We start from the raw sequence: 24,599 nt of genomic DNA, 5'->3' as shown, positions 1-24,599 counted from the left end.
AATAATAATAATAATAATAATCGCGTTCCTCTTGTCGGGCATTCACACCCGCCGCCGCCGCCGCCGCCGCCGCCGCCGGTTACCAGTTTACCACCACTGCCGCCGCCTCGGAACGGAACGCGGACCAATGAGAACGGCGTCGTATACCCCCCACCCACTCACCCCGCCGTCGCGTCGGGTTCCCGCGGCCGGGACCCTTCGGCGGCCGCCGATATTTAAGCGACACGCGCGCGGGCCGGCACAGTCATTCGGCCGACGACATCGCGACCGTGTGCGCGCCGTTCCGTGCTGTTCGAACCACGCGCGCGTCTAACCCCGTCACCCCGCCGACCGGAGAGATCCTCCGACCACGCATGATCTACGCGGACGCTGTGGAACGCGGCGACGGCCACCGTCCGGCGACGGACGACGACGGCCCGGCGCCGCGGCCCTTCGGACGATACGGGGTCACCTGGTGCACGGGATACCGCAGGTCGGCGACTCCAACTACGACCCGGCGTGTCCCACGTGCAACCCGGCCGGCTCGATCAGCGACCCGCAGGGCACGCCGGCCGCGGTGGACGTGGTGTCCGCTCCGACGACGGCCGTGACCGCGGCGGACGCCGTAGTACCGGACCGCGGTTCGCCGTCGACGATCGACTACGACGAACAGAGTTTACTGCGGGCCGCGGTCGACGGCCCGCCAGACGCCGTTCCACAGCAACGCGGGGTAAATTATTATTAATATTATATTAATAAATTGTTTGTACGAAAAAAAAAAAATAAGTGACTTTTGTGTTTGACGCACGCGACGTGGTGTCGTACGCTTATTTGCCGCCTACACCGTCGCCGCGCAATTTATTATATTTCCATTCCGTTTTCGCCCGCGTTCCCGCGTTATGTTGTATACAATACGTTTTGTTTCCAATATCGGATGCGGCCGGAGATAAAATGTCCTTTCACCGATTTCGGCGATGTTTTAAGTCGATTCGCTTTTACGATCTTAATCGCGTGTTTGCGCGTCTATTGTGTATGTGTTGAACGTTTTTTACTTAAAAAATCAATCGTCGTGGAAAAACGACCGAAGAATATATTATTATTTGAATTATTATTTGGTTTCGTATTTTTTCGTTGTCCGACGAATGCTCGAGTAGACTAAGATACCTGTGAGAAAATACATTTTTGCCCACGTTCATATTATATATTTATTTGTATAAAATACGTTCATGATTATAATTTACTGAGCATTATTTTATTTATTTTATTTTTTTTACATTGATTGTGTGCATATTTGGCTGGTTTTTAGTAGGTAGAAGGTACGTCCGCTCTCTACTTATCGTTATAATACTACTACACCACGTCATGCGTTTGTCGTCTAATGTCGCATTTTACGAACACGGAAGAAACGAGTTAATTTACACGCGTTGTTTAGTCCTGTTCGCATTATGCATTTTATAACAACACAACGTAATGTTAATTGTCATTTTTAGCTATTATTTTTAATTATTTTAGTATTTTATTTTATTACTATTAGTAGGTATTTAATTATTAATATTATTATATTACCGTGGTATCATTTCATAGTTAGTCAAACTACACTATCTTCGTTTTGATTTGATAAATTTCTTAATTTGCAATACTAACTATGTTTGCACTATAACTATAAAATTATTATTCTCGTTATTATTTAAATCACAACACTTAAAAATCTTTTCTTAAATTATCAACGTATTTGACTTTATGTAAATACACCAAATAAACCATTTTGATAGGTTTTGTTTTAAGTTAAGTAAAATAAATATATTGTTTTAATATTATTTTTTATTAAACTAAAAATATAATACTCAAATTAATATTTTAGATTATAAAAAGTGCGATAAATGTGTTTACTTTTTAATAATCTGGAGAAAACAATTGGGGAAAAAGCGGAATCTTTTTTTATAAGATTCCTTTTATAAAATTCCCATTCTTCAAATAAAAAATATCAAAAATCCATGGATGCATTGAAATAATAGTATACAGATATATTTTGTATCGTTGTATGCGTGCAGTTTTTAACAATTAGAAATTAATAGTATGGAATTTCATAATAAGAAAATAAATACGTTTCTATTTATTTTTAACTGAATATTTTTTATCAGATTTTAAAAATTTTAAATTATATTAACAGAAAAATTAACTAATTTTTTTAATTGATTCTGTATAATTTTTTGTGAAAACGTTGATGATCGAATATCAATTTTTGTTTACCTATTAAATTTTTAATTTAAGTCCTCTAAAATTAAGTAAATTCAAAAATAGTTTTAATTGAAATTAATTTAATTTATAAAAGTTTAATCATTTTTTTGTTACAACTTTTTTTGTAATTTAATTACTTTATATACATTTAACTTAAGTTGGTAATCTAATGATACCACACATAAAAATGTGTTTAATTTTTTAATATATGTCAACAAAATATTTGAAAAACATAGTTCATTATTTTTATTTTAACACACAAACATAAAACATTGTAATAAATTAAGTTTATTGTACAGATTATTAAATTTCTAATAAAAAACGAAAAAAAAACAAAAAACTCCGCAAAAAACAATCATAAATGAAGTACGTTTTTTTATACTTTTACTTTTATTAATTTTTGTAATAATTATAATCATAATAATTGAATAGGTACTTGTACATTTTTTACCATACATCCTCTGTTTATAGAAACTTAAATTTAAATATTTTATACATAATTAGGTGGCTTAAATAATAGTCGTACACGATTGTCGATTATTATTGTAATAACATTGGAAATCTATAATTAACTTAAATTAAAGAACAAAGTCAAGTAACTATATTGATATTGGCTATTTATGTAAATAATGTTTTTTTATAATGATATCAATATATATATATATATGTATAAGTACTTATATTAGGTAACTCTAATCTAAGCCAATTACAGATTTCCAATACTATTATAATAAAAATATTTAAATACCTTATTACTTTAGGTACCTACCTAATTAAGAATTTAAATGTATACTTTTGGAAGAAAAGTAAGTAATTGAAAAGAAAAACTGTAATGTTATTAATTAATTAACTATGGTTATACAAAAATAGAACTTACTTGTTGATTTTATATTCAGCAACTACTTTGTAGGTATTTATCGCAAAATTTAACACATTTGTTTGTGTGTGTGCGAGAGAGAGAGAGAGAAATATGAAATAACTTTTATGAATTAAATTGATTATTATGAATTTACTAAACTTTAAAGGACTGTAGTTAAAAAAGTAACGAAAGAAAATTGATAAAATAATAATTGTATTTCAGAAAAAATCTTTACGAGACTTCATCAAAAAGTATAGTTGTTATCGATTATAAAAATAAAATTGATTTTTCTGTAGATAAAACTCTGCTTAAAATATTTGAAATTGTGATAAAAAAAAAAGTATAAATTGCCAGTTAAAAATAGAGAAACACGTCTATTACGATATTTCAAAATTCCTTAATCATTAAAAATCACATGTACAACAATATAAGATAGAGTCTGTATAATACAATAATATTTGATTATATATTTTTTCATTTTAGTTTTTATGTGAAATATAATACAATTTATAATCTTTTAACGTTTTTTGTGTTTTTGCTATTGTCATACATTTAAAAAATATATATTAATGGTTATATTTTTCACATTCAATTACTGAATAAGTTATCTTTTTCTGTATAGAATGATATTTTCAAAATATTTAAACTGATGTCAAGCTATTTATTTATTGACAATTCAAATTTGTTATGCTTGCTTAAAAATTTAAAAATATAATGCAGGGTCTATCCTAAGTTATACTTATATAGGTTATAGCGATGTAAAAATATTTAAAACCATTTTTTTTCTAAGCGTTTGAAGTCTAATTAATTGGTTAAATTTGTCAATATTAGGTATAAAATACGATAAAAGTATTGGCTTTCCAGTTATATTACAATATTTTTTAAACGATACAATAATAATTATGATAATTTATGTATCCCTAATTATAGACATTGTCCATGCATTAATTAAAACATTAGGGGTTATTCATTATTCATATGTGTTATATACTCAATCATTCTTTTTTACATCGTTTGCTCTTCATTAATTAAAAAAAAAAAAATACTTAAATACAATAACTTAACTTATAAATTATGCATTCACATATAATATTTATTAACTATATAATAGATATATTGTAATAATATGTCATCAATCATTGATAGTAGCTTACAAGCTGATGTATTGATCATAGATTGTTGTCTTTATAGACTTTTAATTTTTTGAATTGATAGCAATTTGAAAATTACATTAACCGATATGAATAATAATTCAAATTAATATTAGGATTATGAAAGGGAAGGAGATTATAATTTACGTACATGCATTTATTTATACATGTACTTTATTAAATATGACGTATTAAACCGGCCCTGGGAAATGTAAAAATTGATTTTCCTAAAAGCTCACTCGCCCAAAAAAAACTGTAATGACACCTCTAATCAACATTTTAACTTACGCAACCTACGTGCACGAATTAATTACATAACAGTGACAATTCTTAATTTTATTAATTTTACAGGGAATGATAACATATACTGATGACTCTGCTAATGGATTTAGGACCGGTATTGCGGTCGTCTTTATTGCGGGTGAGATGGCCGGAATCGGAATGCTCGCCGCTCCATGGGCAGTGGTTAACCTAGGTAAGTCTATGAATCTATGATGATAAAACATTATTTACGATTTCTATTTATCACATCATTTTTCGTGTGAACATATAAAATTATTTAGAAGGATAGTTTGAAAGTAATACTACGTACATTTAGCTTTATCTAAGTTTTGCTGTGAAAAATGCATCGTTTTTTCGTCAAGCCTATTAATAGTTTTCTGAAATCTATGTTGATCATATTTTTACAGCATAATATAATACTATATTATGTCTTTATATCACATTATATTTTATTTTTTGCTTGCAGTATTATTTGATAAGTATATATTTTTTTAAATATGTTTGTACATTTCGAAACTTGTTTAATATATATACTAATAGCTAATATTATTATGTTATATATTTTTATTACTTTTTTAGATTCTGAGCGGAGCGAGGAATGTATTGTTTTTACAATGATGTTTATTTCTTTTTTATTATGTAAACACTTTTTCTCCCCCTAAACTTGCTCAAAAGTATAAGTGTAGCATATTTTCTGAAAAGTAATGTTCTTGAGCTGGTACTTTAGAGAAGTCATTTTTGAATTTTCGAAACGGTACTCAAAATAAAAGAGGTTAAAGGAGAAAAAACGTACGGTATCACGATTTTGTGATATTAAATAATTACCGACGACTAATTACGGCTTTGTTTATCACCATAGAAACAAATAAAATTAAATAAAAAAGACCCCCTCGTCCGCTCAGAATCGTTTTTTATCGAATGCAATCATTGCATTCAAATCGAATACCTACAGTAAAATTACACTTATCCTGTCCGAAGACCGAAGGTACGATGGACAAACATCCACCACCGAAATGCGCTGACCTACTTTTCTTTTTCATGCAATTATAGTTAAATTTAACTGTACGTATATCGATGTATATCCATCGATAAGAAATCGAGAAAGCAACTAAACCTATAATGTGTAAAGTACTTATTATAAATTGAATTTCTATTCCTATTATAATGTAGTAGTTATCAATCAATTACAATATTATTTCTAATACAAATTAATATAGTCGTTAAAAAAAACATGTAATATTAATATTCTAAAAAATAAAAATTATCTATACGTATTTACAAATAATGTAATTGATTATCGTATAGAAATAGTTCACTGCATGCCAAGTACCTCCATTAGGTCAAGCCAACCTATTAGTACCCATATTTAGTAGATATATCTGTTGTAACTCGATGGATTGTTTTAATCTGTGATCACTGTTCTCAGGATGGATGGGATTCGTCTTGTTGATCACATTTGGAATTGCAACAGCTTACAGCGCTTCTTGTCTCGGGACCTGTTGGCTGATACTCGAGGAGAGATACCCCCAATATCGAATTTATCCCGTACCTGACCCGTATCCTACGATTGCGTTGCATGCAGTCGGAAGACGGACTAGGTATTTATATTTTATATTACCTATTCACAACATATAATTTATTGTAATAATATGGTCATTGCTGTATCAGCTGCAGTGTATACAGATGAGCGATGACTTATGTGTATACAATAAAATTAAAATTAAATGTGGAAAGTATAGCTGGTAACCGCTTTGCTGTATAGTAGCAGGTGCTGAGTGTACCTCCTAAAACCTAACCTTGTCGAGTGTACTTCGCCATTGATGAGTAAGTCGGTGTGTAACGTGTGTATTAAAATGGAATTCAATGATCAATAATTACATACCTACGTATAACGATTTTCAACGAAGACGGTCTATCAGCCTATACATATTATATTACTAAGTATATTTTTTTATTTATACTGCTATTGTTATAAATATTATACTTAACAATATTAAATTACTCTGGATTGTATAAAAAATTGAATGCGCGAAGGTCGTCGCTCTCGTTGCAGAATCATTTAAATAACTCTGCGATATTATATTGCTATTTGCTGCACTCTAATAAATAAGATGACAATATTATTACCATAAAATGTTTTAGAAACTCGAAGACACCATATCCATGTATTATTTAACTTATTAGTGTGATTTTCAGTTATTTTACGAAAGCATGTGTACATATAACACTGTTCGGATCCGCAACTGTATATTTAATGCTAATCGCCCAAACTGCACAGAAGTTGTTTTCTGATACACATCCGGAAGTTAGCTTTTCGACGTGGCTATTTGTATTTTCAGTAGCCCTCAGTTCACTTATGTTTTTGGAATCACCAAAGGATTATTGGTAGGTATCTACATTTTTATAATAATGAAATAATGTTATATCAACGTTGGCATAACTCAATTTTATTTTTGTCATTAACTTGCCCAGCCCACCTTTAATTGAGGACCTACAGGTGATATTAGTCACATAATTATAAAGGACTTTTATATAGTATATTAACTGTACGAAGAATATTAAATTACAAATAAATTAAAATTATTAAATTTGTTTTTTTCACAAACAGTATAATAGCCGTTGGTGCGTTGCTTACGACAATGACGTCCTGTTACTTTGTCCTAATGCAAATTCTGTTGGATGAACGAATAAAAGAAGGCACAACTACCGTCGAAACGCAAAATATTGTATTGTCAGCGAACCAATTTTTCTTATCTTTTGGAGCAATCTTGTTCGCTTATAGTGGAGCGTCATCATTCCCGGTGGTACGAACACACACTATGTTTAAACGAGACGAGTTTTCGCGGAGCGTGGTAACCTCATTTATCAGTAAGTAAACGTACTTAAAATTATTAAATGTTATCGTATTTTTGATTGAACAATGCGTGTCATTGGCTTAAGTTATGAGTACTAGCAAGTGATTTCGGATAGATCGTGAGTGGATTCATTGGGAAAGATCTAGCAATTATGCATATTGGTTATCATTACTATATATACGATTTTCTATTATTGAGACTCCATGCACTTTTGTTTCAAGACAATCTTTTTAATTTTCAAAATAAATTTATATAAATAGGCATGCTCAATAAAATTTAATGCATAAAATATAATATACATATATATATAGGTAAGTACTTATACCTAAGTTAGGTAGATATTTATTTAATATTTACAAATATCCGTTTTCTAAGTATAATATTTAGAGTCAAAACTCGCGATTTGAAAAGATATATTATGGTCAATATTCTATGTAAAATTTACAGCATTTTTCTTTTCGTGTTAAATACCAAATTTTTGAGGTGAAAATACACGTTACAGGGAATTGATTTGTTCACTTGTTCGCTTTTAAATAATTTGTACTTTAAATTTTATTGAGTAATCATACTTGTATTATTTTGTCTTGTAGATTACAATATTGTCTTAAAAAAATATATCTAATAAACTGTTAAATGTTGAACATCTATTTAAAAGTCGTAATAATAGATCAGTTTACAGAAAAATCATAAAAGTTGATACGATAACTGATAGTGCCCTGACAATTTTGAGGCAGCCAAAGTTTTGAATCAATTTAATGTCGAAAAAAAATATACACTAAAAATAATTTGTACTCACTATTTAGTATAAATCGTAAACATGCACGATTCGTCTGCGTATTATTTGTCAGCAATCCCTCGATGTTGAGCAGCAGTTATAAGACGTAGGTAGATCGTGTATCGTCAAAACATTTAAATAAATTCATAGGTTTATAAATATTACTTTATGGAGATAAACATCGGAACAATAAAATATGCAAAAATATTAATTAGGTATTGTAAAAAGACCGTATTTGGTATTTCCTCTTCTTGTATATAATATGGCTCTTATAATTTGCAATTGCTGCAGAAGAAGGGTTTGACATACCCATTTATAATATGTATTGTTATTTGTTGCAAAAAAATATAACTGATTCATCAATATTACCATCTGTGTTCCAGTTTTGGCCATTCTGTTCGGGGCAATCGTTGTTGGAGGATACGTCGTATATGGTCATACAATTAATCCAAACATCCTCATGTCCCTCGGTAATTCGTGGCTATCGTACGCGGCAATCATTTTGATGGCAGGACATTTGATTTTGGGATTCGTCATTATAGTGAAACCGGTATCTGAACAAGTAGAATCGTTCTTCAACACATCACACAGTAAGCACCATATTATATAGCAGTTAAATTATAATTTATTATTAGTGCGTGTTATTACTGTTATTATAATATTCACCTTCCAGAGCGTTTCAATCGTTTTTCACTTTCGGCGATTTTAACGCAATAAAACAGAAAAACATCATTGAAAACTATATTTATTTAGAGTATATTATTTAAAATCAAACCACTCCATCAATCAAGTGGTATAAAATGGCTTACTGTTTTTATAATTTCCACTAACTTTATTCTTTTTATGATATGTATTTAGTATCTAACAACAATTACTTAAAAAGATAATTTGAACATATTAATTTTATGATCATAAAGTGGTTTTTTTTTGTAGATGAGTACCTACTCGACCAATTAATTAAAAAATGCTTTGTTTTAAGAATTTAGGGTGGTTTTATTATATTATATTTATTATTTGTTAGCGTTTAAAAAATATTGACAAAGTTCATAAAAATCAAAAAAAAATATGAATTATTATATAATTAAAAATTCATAAAAATATTTGTTTTTAATAATTTTTATGTCTTATAATTAAAAATTTAATATCAGGTTCTTTATTAATTTTTCAATCTATTTACAATTTCACAAGATTCTTCATAAATAGTTCATATTAAATCCATAAAATCTAAAAAATGTAGATAGTCAATTATTTTTTATTGATATTTTAAGTTCAATTGTTTACAAAATTACTTATTTAAACAATACCTATATGTTAATCATTTTTTTATAATTTAAACACATTATTCACGGAAACTTTAACTTTTATGTATTTTATATTATTTTGAATCTTATTCTATTTTATTCAATAATATTTTTGATTTATTTTAAAATTTTATTTATTTATATAATATACTATAAATCTATTTTTACTATTTTAAAGTATTTATAGATACCTAAATGTTTATGAATTTCGTGTATTTTAAGTTGATATAATATGATACAAATATATATTATTTTAATGATTAGAGTTAAAAGTTTAATTTTATTAGATCAACCTATACATTTATTTTAAAAACAATTTTTGTTTTGCGAAATGACAGTTATTTTTCTCCATTTAGGTTTAAATTAATCTGTACCAACTAACATTACATATTATAATAACAATTTTGTTTTCAGCGTTCGGTTTCCAACGGTTCGTAGTTCGCATGAGCCTATTGCTTGCCATGATAGCTCTGGGGGAGATCATGCCAAACTTCATCAACTTGGTGGCTCTAATGGGCTGTTCGACAGTTATACTTTCTACGTTTGTATTACCGTCAATTTTCTACTTGAGACTGTGTTCTATGCAAAGCGCAACTTGGCCCGACAGGTATATAATTATGTTATTTTTAAATTAACATAATTCTTCAATCTTATATTGTCTACAGTTTTTAAACGATTGTAAATTTAAACTGAAGTATCATTCTAATTTCTAAGTAGACATGTGACTCGTGTGAGGAATTTATTTACGATTAATGGAAATTGTATTTTTTTAGTGTTATGAGAAAATAAATCATAATATATCCACATTTACTTTCGTTTCATCGCTTATAAAATGAAATAACTACATCAGTATAAAATATATTTATTTATTTTAATTCGATCGGTTATAGACTATAATAGTATTGACTTATAAGGCTATCATTTGATATTTTAGACATTTTTAAACTCGTGAAATAAAAATACACTGAATAATGTAGGTAAGTTAATAATAGGTATAAGTCAATATTAACAAATAGATAAATGGTGTAAATATAGGTGCATCAACTCATAATGTAAATATCCAAAAAAAAATTATCTAAATACCTATTTTTATAGATAATAAAAAAAAAAAATAATAAGACTAGGAGGAATAGAAGATCATACGATTAACATTACACATTAAGACAATATAGTAACTAAAAATCTTTATTTTTTTTAAAATATTCGATTTCGTTAAAATTAAAACTTAAAAAATGAAACAATGTACTTCAGGTATTTATAAAAAACTTTTAAGAATAACTTACGAAGAACGTTGTTATGAACTTCAAATCTAATCTATTAAAATTAAAAATCTCAAGAATAATTACAAAATAATTTGAATTTTTTTGTAATTACGAATACTTCAAAAGAACCTTATATAAAAATAAAAAATTTAAAGAATTGAATAAAAAATAATAGAATTTCAAACACGTATAAAAAATTTAAGAAAATTATTATTTTATTTGTATTTAGTTCCAGTGGAAACATTTTATGAACAACTATTATTAATGATTTCTATTTATTGTCATTATTTTTTTTTCAGGAGATTATCGTGGAAATCTAAATTGTACATGTATATGGTTATTTTTGTTGGACTTACAAGTGGTACGTTGGCTATGTTAACAGCTCTTGCTGAATTAATCGACTTGCAATCCTTAATTCGTCCATATTATGTGTACTATATACACTCCGAAGAAAATACTTATAGTTAATAGAAAAATGTGTGTATAATATTTATAACAATATTTTGTATAATAGTAGGTTATTGTATTTTTTTATTTTTATTTTTTTTTTTTTTGTTCTCAAAATGTTCTCTTAAAAATACTATAGGTTATAATATATATTATTGTATAAATGTATCGTACATTTACACAAATTTAATATTGTGTAAGTACCTATGTAAATTAATTTAAATGCAAAAAGTTATAAAAGGCGTTATTAAGGAAATTATATACATTTTTATACATTTATATATATTAATTATCCTTAAAATTATATTTTATACATTTCAAAAATAAGAACTTGTATTATACAATTTATTTTTATCAGTCAATCATCCAACAAATGTGACAGTCACAACAACGTTACCTTATACTTCACTATAATAGTAAGTTACCTTCACCATCAGTTTCAACTTTCAACTGATTATCTTAAACTTAAATTGTACCAAGTAGATAAGTTTAATGATAAATGTATTGAAGTTTTGCCATTAATATTTGGCTTGGTAATTCAAGTAATTTATGTAGAAATACTAGTAGTACCTATTGTATAAATTATATTGCTTAAATTGACTGTCGCTTATGTATCGAAATTATACTTTTGTTTTACTCATATATTTTGTTGTTTTAGTTTCCTTTATTTTAATAAATCCATGCTTTAGATGGCACCAAAAAGTCATAATAATAATATGTTCCAGTGTTTTGTAAATTAAAATGGAACTCAAAACTTTAATTTATTTTTGATTCATAGTCATATGTGTTTTGCTTGATCCTAGTTGTATATTTACTGTTTTTATAATCAAAATGTAGAAAATCACGTATTGGTAGTAATAAGCATTCAAATATTTTGACGACTATTTTTAAACCAATAATATTCGTAATTAATGTTCATATATTTAGTGTTAATTCTGAAAAAATAAACTCGAGACATTCTAAATCTAAACTATCTATACATTCACTATACATATTATAATGATGTACAATTTATTGTGGGTATTACAGTTATAAAACATATAGCTTTTAAATTGCCGAAAGCCTGTAATTTAAACATTATGAATTATGTACAAATATTGAGATTTGATTAACCTAACCTTAATTACAAATTAAATAAATTAAATACTAGTTAATAGTAAGTCTAGAGACCGGAATTGTATGCGTTTTCATGTTCTTACTGAGTGTATGTAGTATGCATTATATCGAGGATTAAAAATGTCTACATTTCAAATTGTACTGATTCCATAAATGAAATTTTATTTTGAGTATAATTGCATACTTGGAGGGTTGAAACATATTTTTCATTAGTGCATATTGTATGTATAGTCATATTTTGTACGATTTTAGTAAATAATCAAATAATTTCATCTCTTTATTCCTGAAATAGGAACTTTTAATTATTACCTATATTCATGAAAAAAATTCAAATTGTAATTAGTGAAATTATTAAAAACTAATTTCTCAAAATGTTATACATTTAAGTATTTGTTAGTTGGCTATTCTGTGAATTTGAACTACTCTCCGAGTCTCTGAGATAAAATATTTTGTTTGGTAATTAATATTTTTTGATGTTGAAAAGTACATAATTTATTTTATTTTGTTTCAATTGTAATAGGAACATGATTAAAACAAAATTAATATATTTTTTTTTAATATTGCAAATTTATGATACATTTTGAAGCATATTTTATAATTATTTGTAGGTACATATTGGTACATGTTTAAAAACATTATTTTTTTACATATTTATATCATATTTACCATATTTTTAGTGCATATACATAATTCCGATGTCTAATTATAATTAATAAGTATTATATTTTGTTTAAGTGAAGAAACAAATGTTATATAATATCTTACGTATAACTAGTGATATATATTTTTGATAATGAATTTTGTATTTAAAATCTTGTTAATATCCTATCTTTAAGGTTATTTAGGGATAAAAAGCGAAGTCCCCCTTAAAAAATAAATATATAATTCGCTCTAGTTAAAATATTTTATATGAGATTAAGACTTAAGAGAAACTATTAAAATTCACAAGTAAAACTATGAAAACTTTGCAGTATACTTCTCAGCTGTAGCAGTAATACATTAAAACTTATAGTAGCTATTACTATTAAAATTACTCTGTAAAATAGTTTATATTAAGTGATTATTGGAAAAATATCAGTTGATTTTTAATAGTTATATAATAGTAATTTTTATCGAGAGACAATCGATTATATTCAATTACAAAATATAAAATACAATAAATGCGTTTTCTTTTTCTCAGTTTGCCAAACTAATGATAAAATGAAATGATAATTTGTACACATAATTTATTTACAGCTGAAATGTAGACATTGTTGGTTGCAACGGCTGTCACTATACAATTAAAGGGTTTACCGTTTGTTAGATATATAATGATATTGATGGAAGTAACAATAGGCACAAAAGGTCGGAATCAGGAAAAATCAAAATCAAAACCCGAACCAACTAGCTCCTTACTTCGAAGGAAAACAGATACACGAAAACAAAATTAATGATGTATCTGATTCCGACGGGGTCAGAGCTGTTGGACTTAGCTACGAAATCTCTCAAAATGTGGATGTCGTGCCGTGAGCTGGAAAAAAGTATGTAACGAATTGCTTGAATGTACTCCAATCCTCCGATACATCCTGTAAGGATTTAACACAAGCTAATTGTATGGTTATTGTGAAGCCCTGAGAGGTCACTGATATGAAAAGATGCCAACCAATAGTTTAGTATATAAAGATACTTTTTTTTTGTCAACATAAATATTGTAACTTTTGGATGTTTATTTTACAAATAATTAACATATAATACAGTTAATACATCTATTATTGTTTTTCATAGTTATTGGCATATAATATAGTTTATCAAAATAATTATTTGAATATATTGATTATATGTTTGTCTAGCTTTAGAAACGAAGACTTCTACACGATTTATAAAAATTCTTGTTAGTCATTGTAGTACTGTACTGTATATACAATTTAATTATAACTTAAACACATCAACAATTTCATTTTAGTAGCCTAAATATTATTTTAATAGTTGTAGAATGATATGTTTTTTTTTTATCAAAGGATAATCAATAACGAAATTTAAAACATAAGTAAAGTTATATATCTTTTCTGTTTCATAATTTGCCAAATAAACTAGAAATTTAACATCCGTACGTATAAAAATTGGATACCTATTTATGCATAAAATAATGATTTCACATCAAAATATTTTAGGTTTTTTTTATTATAATTAAAAAAGTATTTAATCGTAAAAACTTGAAACAGTCGACTGTTATCAACTTATCCGCTCATTATGATCAGCCATTAGTGCTAGTATGTATATTAATTTGCCTATACAGAATTCCTTAACCTAACCTAAATTTATTATAGCATGTCTGACATATTTTATATAAAGATTTTCATCTTTTACCGGCCAAATATATCAATACTCTCAAGATTGGTGTGATAAATAATAAAAAAAAAATATGCAACGAGTAACTTTGCCCCTACGTCACATTTTTAATACCTAATCGAAAAAATATTATTATGGTTTTGTACTGTAACGTCCCCTCTTCAGCGGTCGCTACCGTTGGCCGAGCCACTATGGCTAAGTTATGTTTACATTAACGAGATCTCAAGGACTCGACCTCGGTGTGCAGTAATATTAACGATAGAGATGAAGGTTATCACTTATCTTATTTAAGTCTAGTACACAAATATATGGATATAATGTATTGATGTAACTGAATAAGACAGATAGTGTATAATATCAATATCCAATAGGTAATGTAAAAAGAATATGAGGGTTACCGATTTGGATGTGCTGTGACTAACTTGACCGTGCGGATCGTGTCGTGGAGTCTTCTTCACTGTCGTAGTGCACAGCACTATCTCCGAGCCGGCATCGGTCATTATTATATAAGACGATGCGAGTCGGAAAACCTTAAATCAACAGTCGGCCCCGTTCACCATTCTACACGCTCAGCACATTAGTCGTATCTTACCTAAGGAGTAATGTACGATGTCGATAAACGACAATTGCCAATAATTGTTACAGTATTTTATTATATTATTATAATATAATAATAATTAATCAGTAATTACCCATATATGAAATTAAATATATTTTAGGGTTAATTTCAAAACAGCCGTTGCTAAATACACCCGCCTCCTTATTAAAAAAAAAAATATTTGTTTGTCTATGAGTAAAATATTTATGTTTAGCATTCCCCCCCCCCCCCCCAAAAAAAAAAAAAAAAAAAAATATTCAGACTTCAAAAAAGGTAGGTAATGAGAATATATATTATAAATATGGTAAAACACATTTTTTTACTGATACAACCTACAGTTTCACAATATATACCTTTTAAAACCTTGATTATCAACACTCCTATATAGGTTCATAATAGTAATTGATATGTCTTTGATTTTCTTCGTACCAAAATATAATTCTATAAGTTTTTTTTTACACGTATTATCTGGCCTCCTGTCTATTAATGTTAAAACACAAGGTAATCTTAACCTTATTTAGTCATAATTTAATAATGGTAACATTGTTTAAATTTACTTAAAATAAAAGCACGCGCACGCACAGATTAGTCATCAACAAAATAGATCAATATGTATTAACTAAAAAAACAATTTCATATAACTGATAGCCGTGAAACAAGTTCCATAACAAACATCAGTTCAAATTCATGATATGTCGGAGTTTAATCTATTAAATTGGATAGTTACAGTTGATTTTAAAATATAATAAAATAAAATATAAAATATAGGTACCTACTGGCTACTAAATTGTAGATAAAGTAGGTACAACATTTTATTTTTGTGCCATATCAATACAACATGAGTATGCATTTTCAAACAACTAAAATTAACAACAAATTATCATTATTTTTTTTTTTTTTTTTGGTTTTTTCTGTTGACATTTTTCTTTTTTTTCGAAGGTCAAAAAACATTATTATTATTATTATTATTACTATTTTTAAATTTTTATATCTTAAAAGATAAATACTAACCTATGATATGTGTCAATCAGCAGGCACATACATTATCGTTTTAATTGTTATTTTTTGATTAGATTAGATTTTAATTTTAACAACGCCTTACCACACTCGCTCCGCTTTCGAGTAAAGTCGTTTTTCAGAGATTTCCATATAGAATGTACATTTTAATATTAGCATTCATTTGACAAACAATTTTTAAACCAAGTCATCGAGTAATCATATGTTGTGAGTACTAAAGCTATAATTATTAAGGAAAATTTTGAATTAAGTTCTTGAATGTTCTTTAGTAAATACATAGAAAATTGGAAAATATTGATTACCAACCTATTTCTAAAATGTATAAATTGTATGTTAAATAGATACATTCATTATAATATATCATGTATAAATGTATACATATTCTATAATTATTTATTACCTATGTATATTTTATATATTTATTTAATAAAATTAATGCCATTCAGCTGTTTACATCAATGCAAAAAAAATATAAAATAGGTTTAACAGTAACGTCATATAATATATTATATGGAATAATAAATATTGCACAGTATTGTAAACGTAGCAAGTTTAACAAACAGACACAAAAAAAACCAATTTTGTATAAATATGCTTTATGGTAAAAGAAAACTTACCTGCTAATATTATTTAAGCATTCTGTATATTATACGTTAGGAAGCTTTTTTACGATATTTCAGTGTACGCATTGATGATTTTAAATTTGTAATAATTTACTTTTAAATTACATAACAATTGAAATATTTTTAAAATACAGTGAATTTAGCTGTATGGTTAATAATAGGTTAAGTAATTCTAAAATCAAAGCAATCAACACATTATTGGTTCTGCTGAACACAAATTTGCAATGTCACGTGTATCTGCGAGAAAAAATCAAATAAAAAATGTTGGTTTGTATAATGTGAAGCACTATAATAATATAAGTTCCATTCAGAGTTGTTTCCAAATACTCATAATATATTGTTATTAATATCATCCTTATACTCATTTTAATCTTTTTTTTCAATCCAAAAAAATATTATCTCTCCCAATAAGTAAATTTGTACTAAAAATGATAATTGTATTAAAACTTTAATTTATAACAAGCTTTAACTGACGACTGCTATACATATTTTTTATATTAATAGTTAAGACACATTGGCCTTGATTACCAACTAACTAACGTTCAGACCATGGTTTAAGATCTATCTTAAACCGTGGTTCAGACTGTATAATCACAGTATTGTAAATCGTTAAGGTTTATATTAATTTTAAAGTTTAAACTTGTTAATAAATTATTACTTTAGTTAAATCATAGGTTATTATTATTAACTTATTTTTTTTTTACATATAACATAATAAAAAACAATGATTTTCTAATGATTAAATTTGTTTCACATTAGACGTAAATTACAATAGAAGTATCATTGTTAAAAAATACAATAGTAATGATACTATTAACTACTAACTAGGTAGGTACATAAAATGCTGTAAGTATGTGTACGAGTATTTCGTATTGACCATTACTATACATTAGATATATGTATTATAATAGTATAGGAAAATAAACATAATATCAATATAAGGCATACATTTTCTTGGAGTCGTTGAGGTGATAAGTTAATTACATGAATAAAATCTGACCCTTAATCTTATGACTCTCTCCTTATAAAAACTTACCTCTACAAAAACATACCAAACGTGGATACAACAAAAATGATTAATTGTTAATATCTGTATGTTGTAACTTGTATTAGTTATATTGTTTTCATTTTTAAAATGATAAATATTTCAATATAAAATTATTAAAATAGCTGGTTAGTAGGTACGTATTATATTATTTATACTATTATGTTATAAAGAGAAGAATCATTTAAATAATTAAAAATAACTTAATACCAATCATATATGGACTATATTACCTAATTTTAGGAGTGCTTAATAAGAATATTTTATAAATCAGATATTTTCTTTATCAGAACAGATAAGTATACGTATATGTATATACACCGTAGTATATCAGTATATGTACTTACAGTTACAAAAATAGAAACAACAATTTTTGAAGAACTGATATTTTGAAACTAAATAACTTTGAAAAATAACAACTACGATAACAGTTAATTATTTTTATATTATTTCATTATTATTTTTTATAAATTCACTATTGATAAAAATCATATTCAAAAAAATGTTCACAATATACATAAAATAGTATGTAAAAGATAATAATATTAATAATAAAATAATAAAACACTGAAGAAGTAAAGATCTAAATGATATATTATATTATTTCAAAAATATATCTTTAAAAACAAACATCAACAATGGTTTGTCTCTTAAAACTTAGCTTTATAGGAAATAAAATAAATACTAATAAAAAATAAACTCATTCATTGGAGTTCTTCTTTCAAATATTATAGATTAAGTATAAAATGTATGAAGAAGTTAAAAATCAATTATAGCTGAAAAATTCATAAAAAATGAATTTAGGTACTGTATTACGTCACATCAGAATATCAGACACATAGTATTGTAATGCAGCAGAACAGCATATATTGATACTGATAGGTACATTAGTTAATAGTATATAGCTAGAAAAAATAAGTTATTGCTTAAAATATTATAGTATAAAACTTAAAAATATACACATCCTGAAAGCATTGACTTTCAACACTTTTCCTACATGTCATGTAATATTATTATTATGTATTATATATCGAGTTGACTAACTTCGACACAATTATTATAAAAACCAATTATACGTATTATATAATGAATAAATAATTTTTGTATAATGTACACAATTTGTTTAAAATAAATGTATAACGAATTTTATATAGATATGATGAATAAATTTAATAATAATAATATACCTACTATTAATGATTTATCATTTACATATTATTTTATAATCACGTCTAAGGCGATCTCTATATATACGAAGTGCATAATCAATTAAATCGACCGAGCGTAAAAACCTGTCTTAGATCTTTGAAATAAAAAAAATTAATGCCTACTATAATTATTCATTTATAAATACTAACTATTGGTACAGCAGTACAATTAATAAACTCTATTATAGTCTATAGTCATCTCTTAGGAAGACTATATTATTATATACCAAGATGTATGCCCCGTCTGACAAATGTAGCAAATTTTTACTTTCAGAATAATCCACTCATTTCTGTTATTTTTATTACTAGAGTGAATTCATCTATATTATAATATTTAAAAATATTATGTAATGCACCAAAATGGAGTAAAATAGATAGTTCAAACACCGCCACGGCGTTAACGGCAGTGGCGGGTGGCTGTGGTGGTGGCTCACCGCGTACCTATATTACTCTACTCACCACGTATATTTTTTCATATTTTAATTTTAACGCAAGATATGAACATTTAAATTTATTATAATTTTGACAATTATTTATTAGTTATAACCATAAAATTCATTCTAATATTAAAATTAGCAAAATAAAATGGATTATTGTAAAAGCAATAGTAGGTATCTACTATACCTACCTATATTATGCTTAAGAAGGACGAAAATTATGTCGATATATTATGATGATCTTTTAATCTTTTAATCTACTGATATACCAGCAGAAAATACTTACATACTAATCATCATCTTTTTTTTCCATTTGTCCTTCGATAAAATGTTTCTAAATAATCGAGTTTTAATTCAATGCATTATATTTTTACTGTATTGACTATTAATACCAGGCGGGATATGATCAGACAACGAAATTTTTTGTAAAACAAACAAATTATAACTGCACTTAGTGCACTAGCTTCATATATTACAAGATGTACGATGTTTATTTATGTAGGTACCTATCTAGTATTATAATGTTTTATTAATTGGATTTAAATTGCTAAAGTATTAACACGGAAGTTATATTACAATTTCGAGGTTAATTGCCTAATTACATAGATGGAACAGTAAAAGGTATGTCAGATGTTTATCATAATCCCTTGAAAAACTTTGATTTTTAAATTTGAAAAACATCAGTTAGATACTGAACTATTTTTTTTTTACTTTGGTAAAATATTAATTACGTTTTACTCGTTTTAGTAACCATTACATATTCATAGTATACATTATCTTGGTAAATATTATATAATTTATTATTCATTTATTTTATTCCGTATCCAAACACCCACAGGGAAAATATTACATAAGTTAATATATACAATTAATAATAATTTGGAACAACACGTTTTAACTTATTTTTACCGAAGAATAAATCAAACTATTATTTGAAATATATTTAATATTACACGATTAATTGGGTATTGAGAAACAAATGTCTAGTGTAAGGCGTAACATAAAATCAAAACCTACGATTAAATCGAATATTTTTATAATGATACATTTAAACTGATTCGTGTGAGTAATTTAGAGCAATCAATATATTTCTATTTAACGTTGCTTGCAAAAAATTAACATCAATTTAAATCTTTTTATATATCAATATGAAATGCAGCACTGACATCAGTAAGTGGCCTGTCAACCAAGTTAAATATTAAACAGTTTAATTAGTAGGAATCATAAGTATATTAATATATTGCTCCGGTCCGTTTTTTATTGACTCATACCAATTTTACATAAGATGTATAATATAAAACTTATAGATTTATGCATACAATTACAAGTTAATTAACTGTATGTTATTACCTCATACCCACTCATTTATAAATATTTAAACAATTTCTAAACTAAAATGAAGTATTTAGATAATTTCCAATTTATACTTATAGCTTATAAGTATAATAAATAATAACATATTTTCTCGATTTGAATGTGTGTATTAATGGTTTAGCCAATATTACCAATATATCGTGGGTACACTATGCAGCCGTATAGTAAGTAGCGACGTTATTTTAAATGCATAGGTATACATAATTATACCCATTGGCCATTAGTTTTACTTTTATTTTTACAATTTTTACACGCAATAATTCAATAAGTTACTTTTATTAATTCAAACGAATATTTTAAAATTTAAACAATGACCCATTTGCCATCAAAAACGAAAATTAAAAGTTTTAATTTACAAACCCTATATAATTCGAAATTTCAATGTAATTATTTAGTATCAATGTACTAGGAACTAAATGTTTAAAATTGTATATAACTATTATTAAAAATTAAAATCAATGTTAAGGTAATATATTCTCAAACCTACAAGACATACAGGTAACTTGTTAACTATTAAAGTTTTAAAATACAGTTCTCCCATTTCTGTGATAAAAAAAAAGAAACCTAAATTTCTATATACCTATCTAATTATTATTAATTAGGCATACAACAAAAATATTATTAACACGATAGTTATTAGAGGTGAAGTTTTACAACAAATAATTTTTAAATCTTTCAATTTACATATAATTGACATTTACCACTAATATCTTTTTGAATCAATAGAACTAAAAATATACCCGTATTTTATTTCGAAAATACAAAAAAAAAATGCTTCAATAAGTTCAATATCTTTAAATATTTTATGAAATAAAAGTGAATCTAGTTAATATTTTTTTGGAGGTCAGAGGGGGCAGATTTTAATTACTTTTCTTAATTATTGTAAAAAAACAAAATTAGGAAAAAAAGGAGTTTTTACACCGAAGTGAAAACCAATTTTCGATTTTTTTATTTTGCTTTATTTTAATACAAAATAATACCGTTATAAAAAAATTCATCTATCGACTCAAAATTTAAAATACAAAACTTAAAAAAACATATATTAAAAAATAAGATTGAGTGTTAAAAAAAAGTAAAAGGGGGAGAGTGATCAAATAATTTTTATTTCAGTAGAAAAATAGTAAATGTAACATTGCTGGAAGGCAATTTGAAGTGAGACGGTAAAATAATTACAAACATGCAGAAGCACGATCTCCGGGTTTCTATATAATTCAATTTCCACAGTTTTGTAAAGACATCTATATATAATTAAATTCGTTTAAAAAGTATAAAACCGGTATTATGATAATAGCCACATAGAAAGGATTAAAAACATGCACTCAAAAACACAGCTGATAATATTATCGGAATCCGATACCACGAATGATATAGACGTATAGCTGGACGATATCACGGAAAAATAAATTACACAAATATTATATAGTTCATTAAAATATAGTTAGAATAACTACTATACAACTTTAGTTCTGTTATATGTATAATGATTAAAATGATATAGCTGTGTTAGTGTTTTGATTACGTACCTACCTGGTACATAGATGAAAGTATATTGTATGCCGTATGAATAGGTATTTATTATTTACTAAAAAATATATTTTATAAATATTATTTTAATAAGTGGTCGAATTATTTAAATTAAATAAATAAATACTATTCTTTAATAGTAGTTGTAGGTGTTACTATAATACGTAATAAATTTATCTCTTCTGTTATAGTAATTCTAATTTAACAGCTACTAAGCTATCTCGATTAGTGGCAATAAACTTAAGTAATGTATTAATTTTTACACAAATAAATGTTTGGTGTTAATGTTATTATAATGTACGAATATACCAACATAATACTAATTAAGTATCAAAATCAATGTAACAATCTTGTTTTTATTATATCATCTCCCATACCGCTTTAAAATCAAAACAAATTATTACATGATATTGTAAATCAAATCAAACTTACGATGAAATCAAGGCATTTTCCGTAAATTGTAAATGATCAACTCTTCAAAAAACAACTTTGACATTGGTAAATAAAAAAAAGAAAAGATAATGAGAAAAAATAAACTTAAAATCTAAATTAATAAAACCATACATCTGATATATGTATTGATATAGAGTTTGTTAATTGTTGCTCGGGTTTATAAATTGCGATTATCATAAAATGCTAAAAAATACTATTGCGTGTTAAGAAGAATATAGTATGTATTTACAGACGTATTACAATCGTATAAGCTCTTAATAATCTTAATAATACAATTTATCACATAGATAGACAATCCTAGTTTCGAGCTAAGCCGTTAAGTTATGTTGGTTTTCAGTGTTTTTACTTTTATTCCTATAGGTGTCTAATATCTATTCTACCTAATATTCCTAATATCTCCTTCCGTACAAAAATGCCTAAAGCGCCCAACGCAACAACGTTCAATATCTACCGATATTATATGTCTGTGTATTAATTTTTTGACGTTGGAACAACGGACGAAGAGGATACAGAAAAAAAAAACGACTAAATTCGTGCAAAAATACGGTTGTGTTGCAGAAGCGCGGGGGGGGGGGCAACGTCCCGTGGCGCACACGCATCACAAGCACAGCTGTTGATTTTTCTCGGGTCTAATTGATATTGTTATAGACAATAATAATAATAATAACAATAATAAGTAATAACGTACGTGTGTTTACAATAATTATATACAAAATAATATACCTACTACAAGGTGTCGTACGTGTTCCATAGCATACGTCGCTCGCCCATATCGATGCGCAGCACGTCATCGGTGAAAAGAAGAAGGGCTTCGGCGGACTTTTTATTTTGTTTAATTATTATTATTTTCGTCGGCGGTGCGTCGCGTGCAGCTGCTGTCAGTTTGTAGTCAGTAGTCCACAGGTACGCAACGCGTTCGGGCGACTGGCTGTCTGTGCATGTGCGCGAGCGCGATAGTGAGTGTACCTGTTTATTATTGTTATTATAAAATAATATTATAACTACACGAGATCGTATTCGTTTGTCGTCGACAATATTTATAAGTCACGCTCAAGTATTACGCGATTCGGGCAGGTAACTGTTTTTCGCTCGCATAATAGTGAAAAAACGCGTCACTGTGCAGAAAGTTATCGTAACAGTATCATTGTTATCAAATCGTTATCACCACCAGACGTAACCAACGATTTTGGCACATAAATTCTTCGACATAGACCGCGGTCCGCAACCGAGCAAGCCGCAACAACGTTACTTATACTTTGGTAGTCGACTGCAACTGATACGGACGTGGAGACGATCGCATAATACAAAACTTATACTTATCGGAAAAATCCGAAGAGTTTCACCGTAGAAGGCTACGCGTAAAAAGGAGAACTTTCATCGGGTAATCGGCGGCGGTGACTATAAGCGTTCTCGAGGCATCCCCCGTCACGTCATTCATGGTAAGCGGAAGTATATATATACATATAAAAAAAAAAACAGACAATCTTGACGTAAACTGTCGAAAACATTAGGTAGGTCCTATAGTCTATATATAAGCTTTATCTCTATACGAAAATCCGAATGGATCACGATTACGAGTGGACGACGACGGTCGGGGCTCATAATACGATGGTATGTCAGAAAACGAGTTTTTTTGTTTTAATTTTTCCTTGCCCCGATTAAATTTTATGACGTTTACCGGCGTAGTATAAAATATATATTATTATTATTATATACACTTATAATAC

General features: G+C 27.5%; 2 protein-coding genes across 3 annotated transcripts in view; both read left to right on the top strand.

Moving 5' to 3' along the window:
* Window positions 1–233: 233 nt before the first annotated feature.
* Window positions 234–11,791, top strand: LOC114132696 (uncharacterized). Its single transcript, XM_050206682.1, is given in 9 exon segments — window positions 234–434; window positions 437–709; window positions 4,579–4,702; window positions 5,936–6,107; window positions 6,694–6,894; window positions 7,118–7,377; window positions 8,523–8,729; window positions 9,855–10,047; window positions 11,002–11,791. Coding segments are annotated over 9 exon segments (1,680 nt in total). The 5' UTR covers window positions 234–353; the 3' UTR covers window positions 11,171–11,791.
* Window positions 11,792–23,738: 11,947 nt separating this feature from the next.
* The window catches only part of LOC114131810 (uncharacterized), a 53,493-nt gene continuing 52,632 nt past the window's right edge, over window positions 23,739–24,599 (top strand). For both annotated transcript variants that reach the window (XM_050206205.1, XM_050206203.1), the window contains exon 1: window positions 23,739–24,311. The gene's annotated coding sequence lies outside the window, so the exon portion shown is untranslated. The remainder of the gene's footprint in view (window positions 24,312–24,599) is intronic.

The sequence above is a fragment of the Aphis gossypii genome, chromosome X, assembly GCF_020184175.1.
Source record: "Aphis gossypii isolate Hap1 chromosome X, ASM2018417v2, whole genome shotgun sequence".
NCBI lineage: Eukaryota > Metazoa > Arthropoda > Insecta > Hemiptera > Aphididae > Aphis > Aphis gossypii.
Note: the sequence above shows the minus strand (reverse complement) of the source record. Positions and strands in the feature narration are given on the sequence as shown.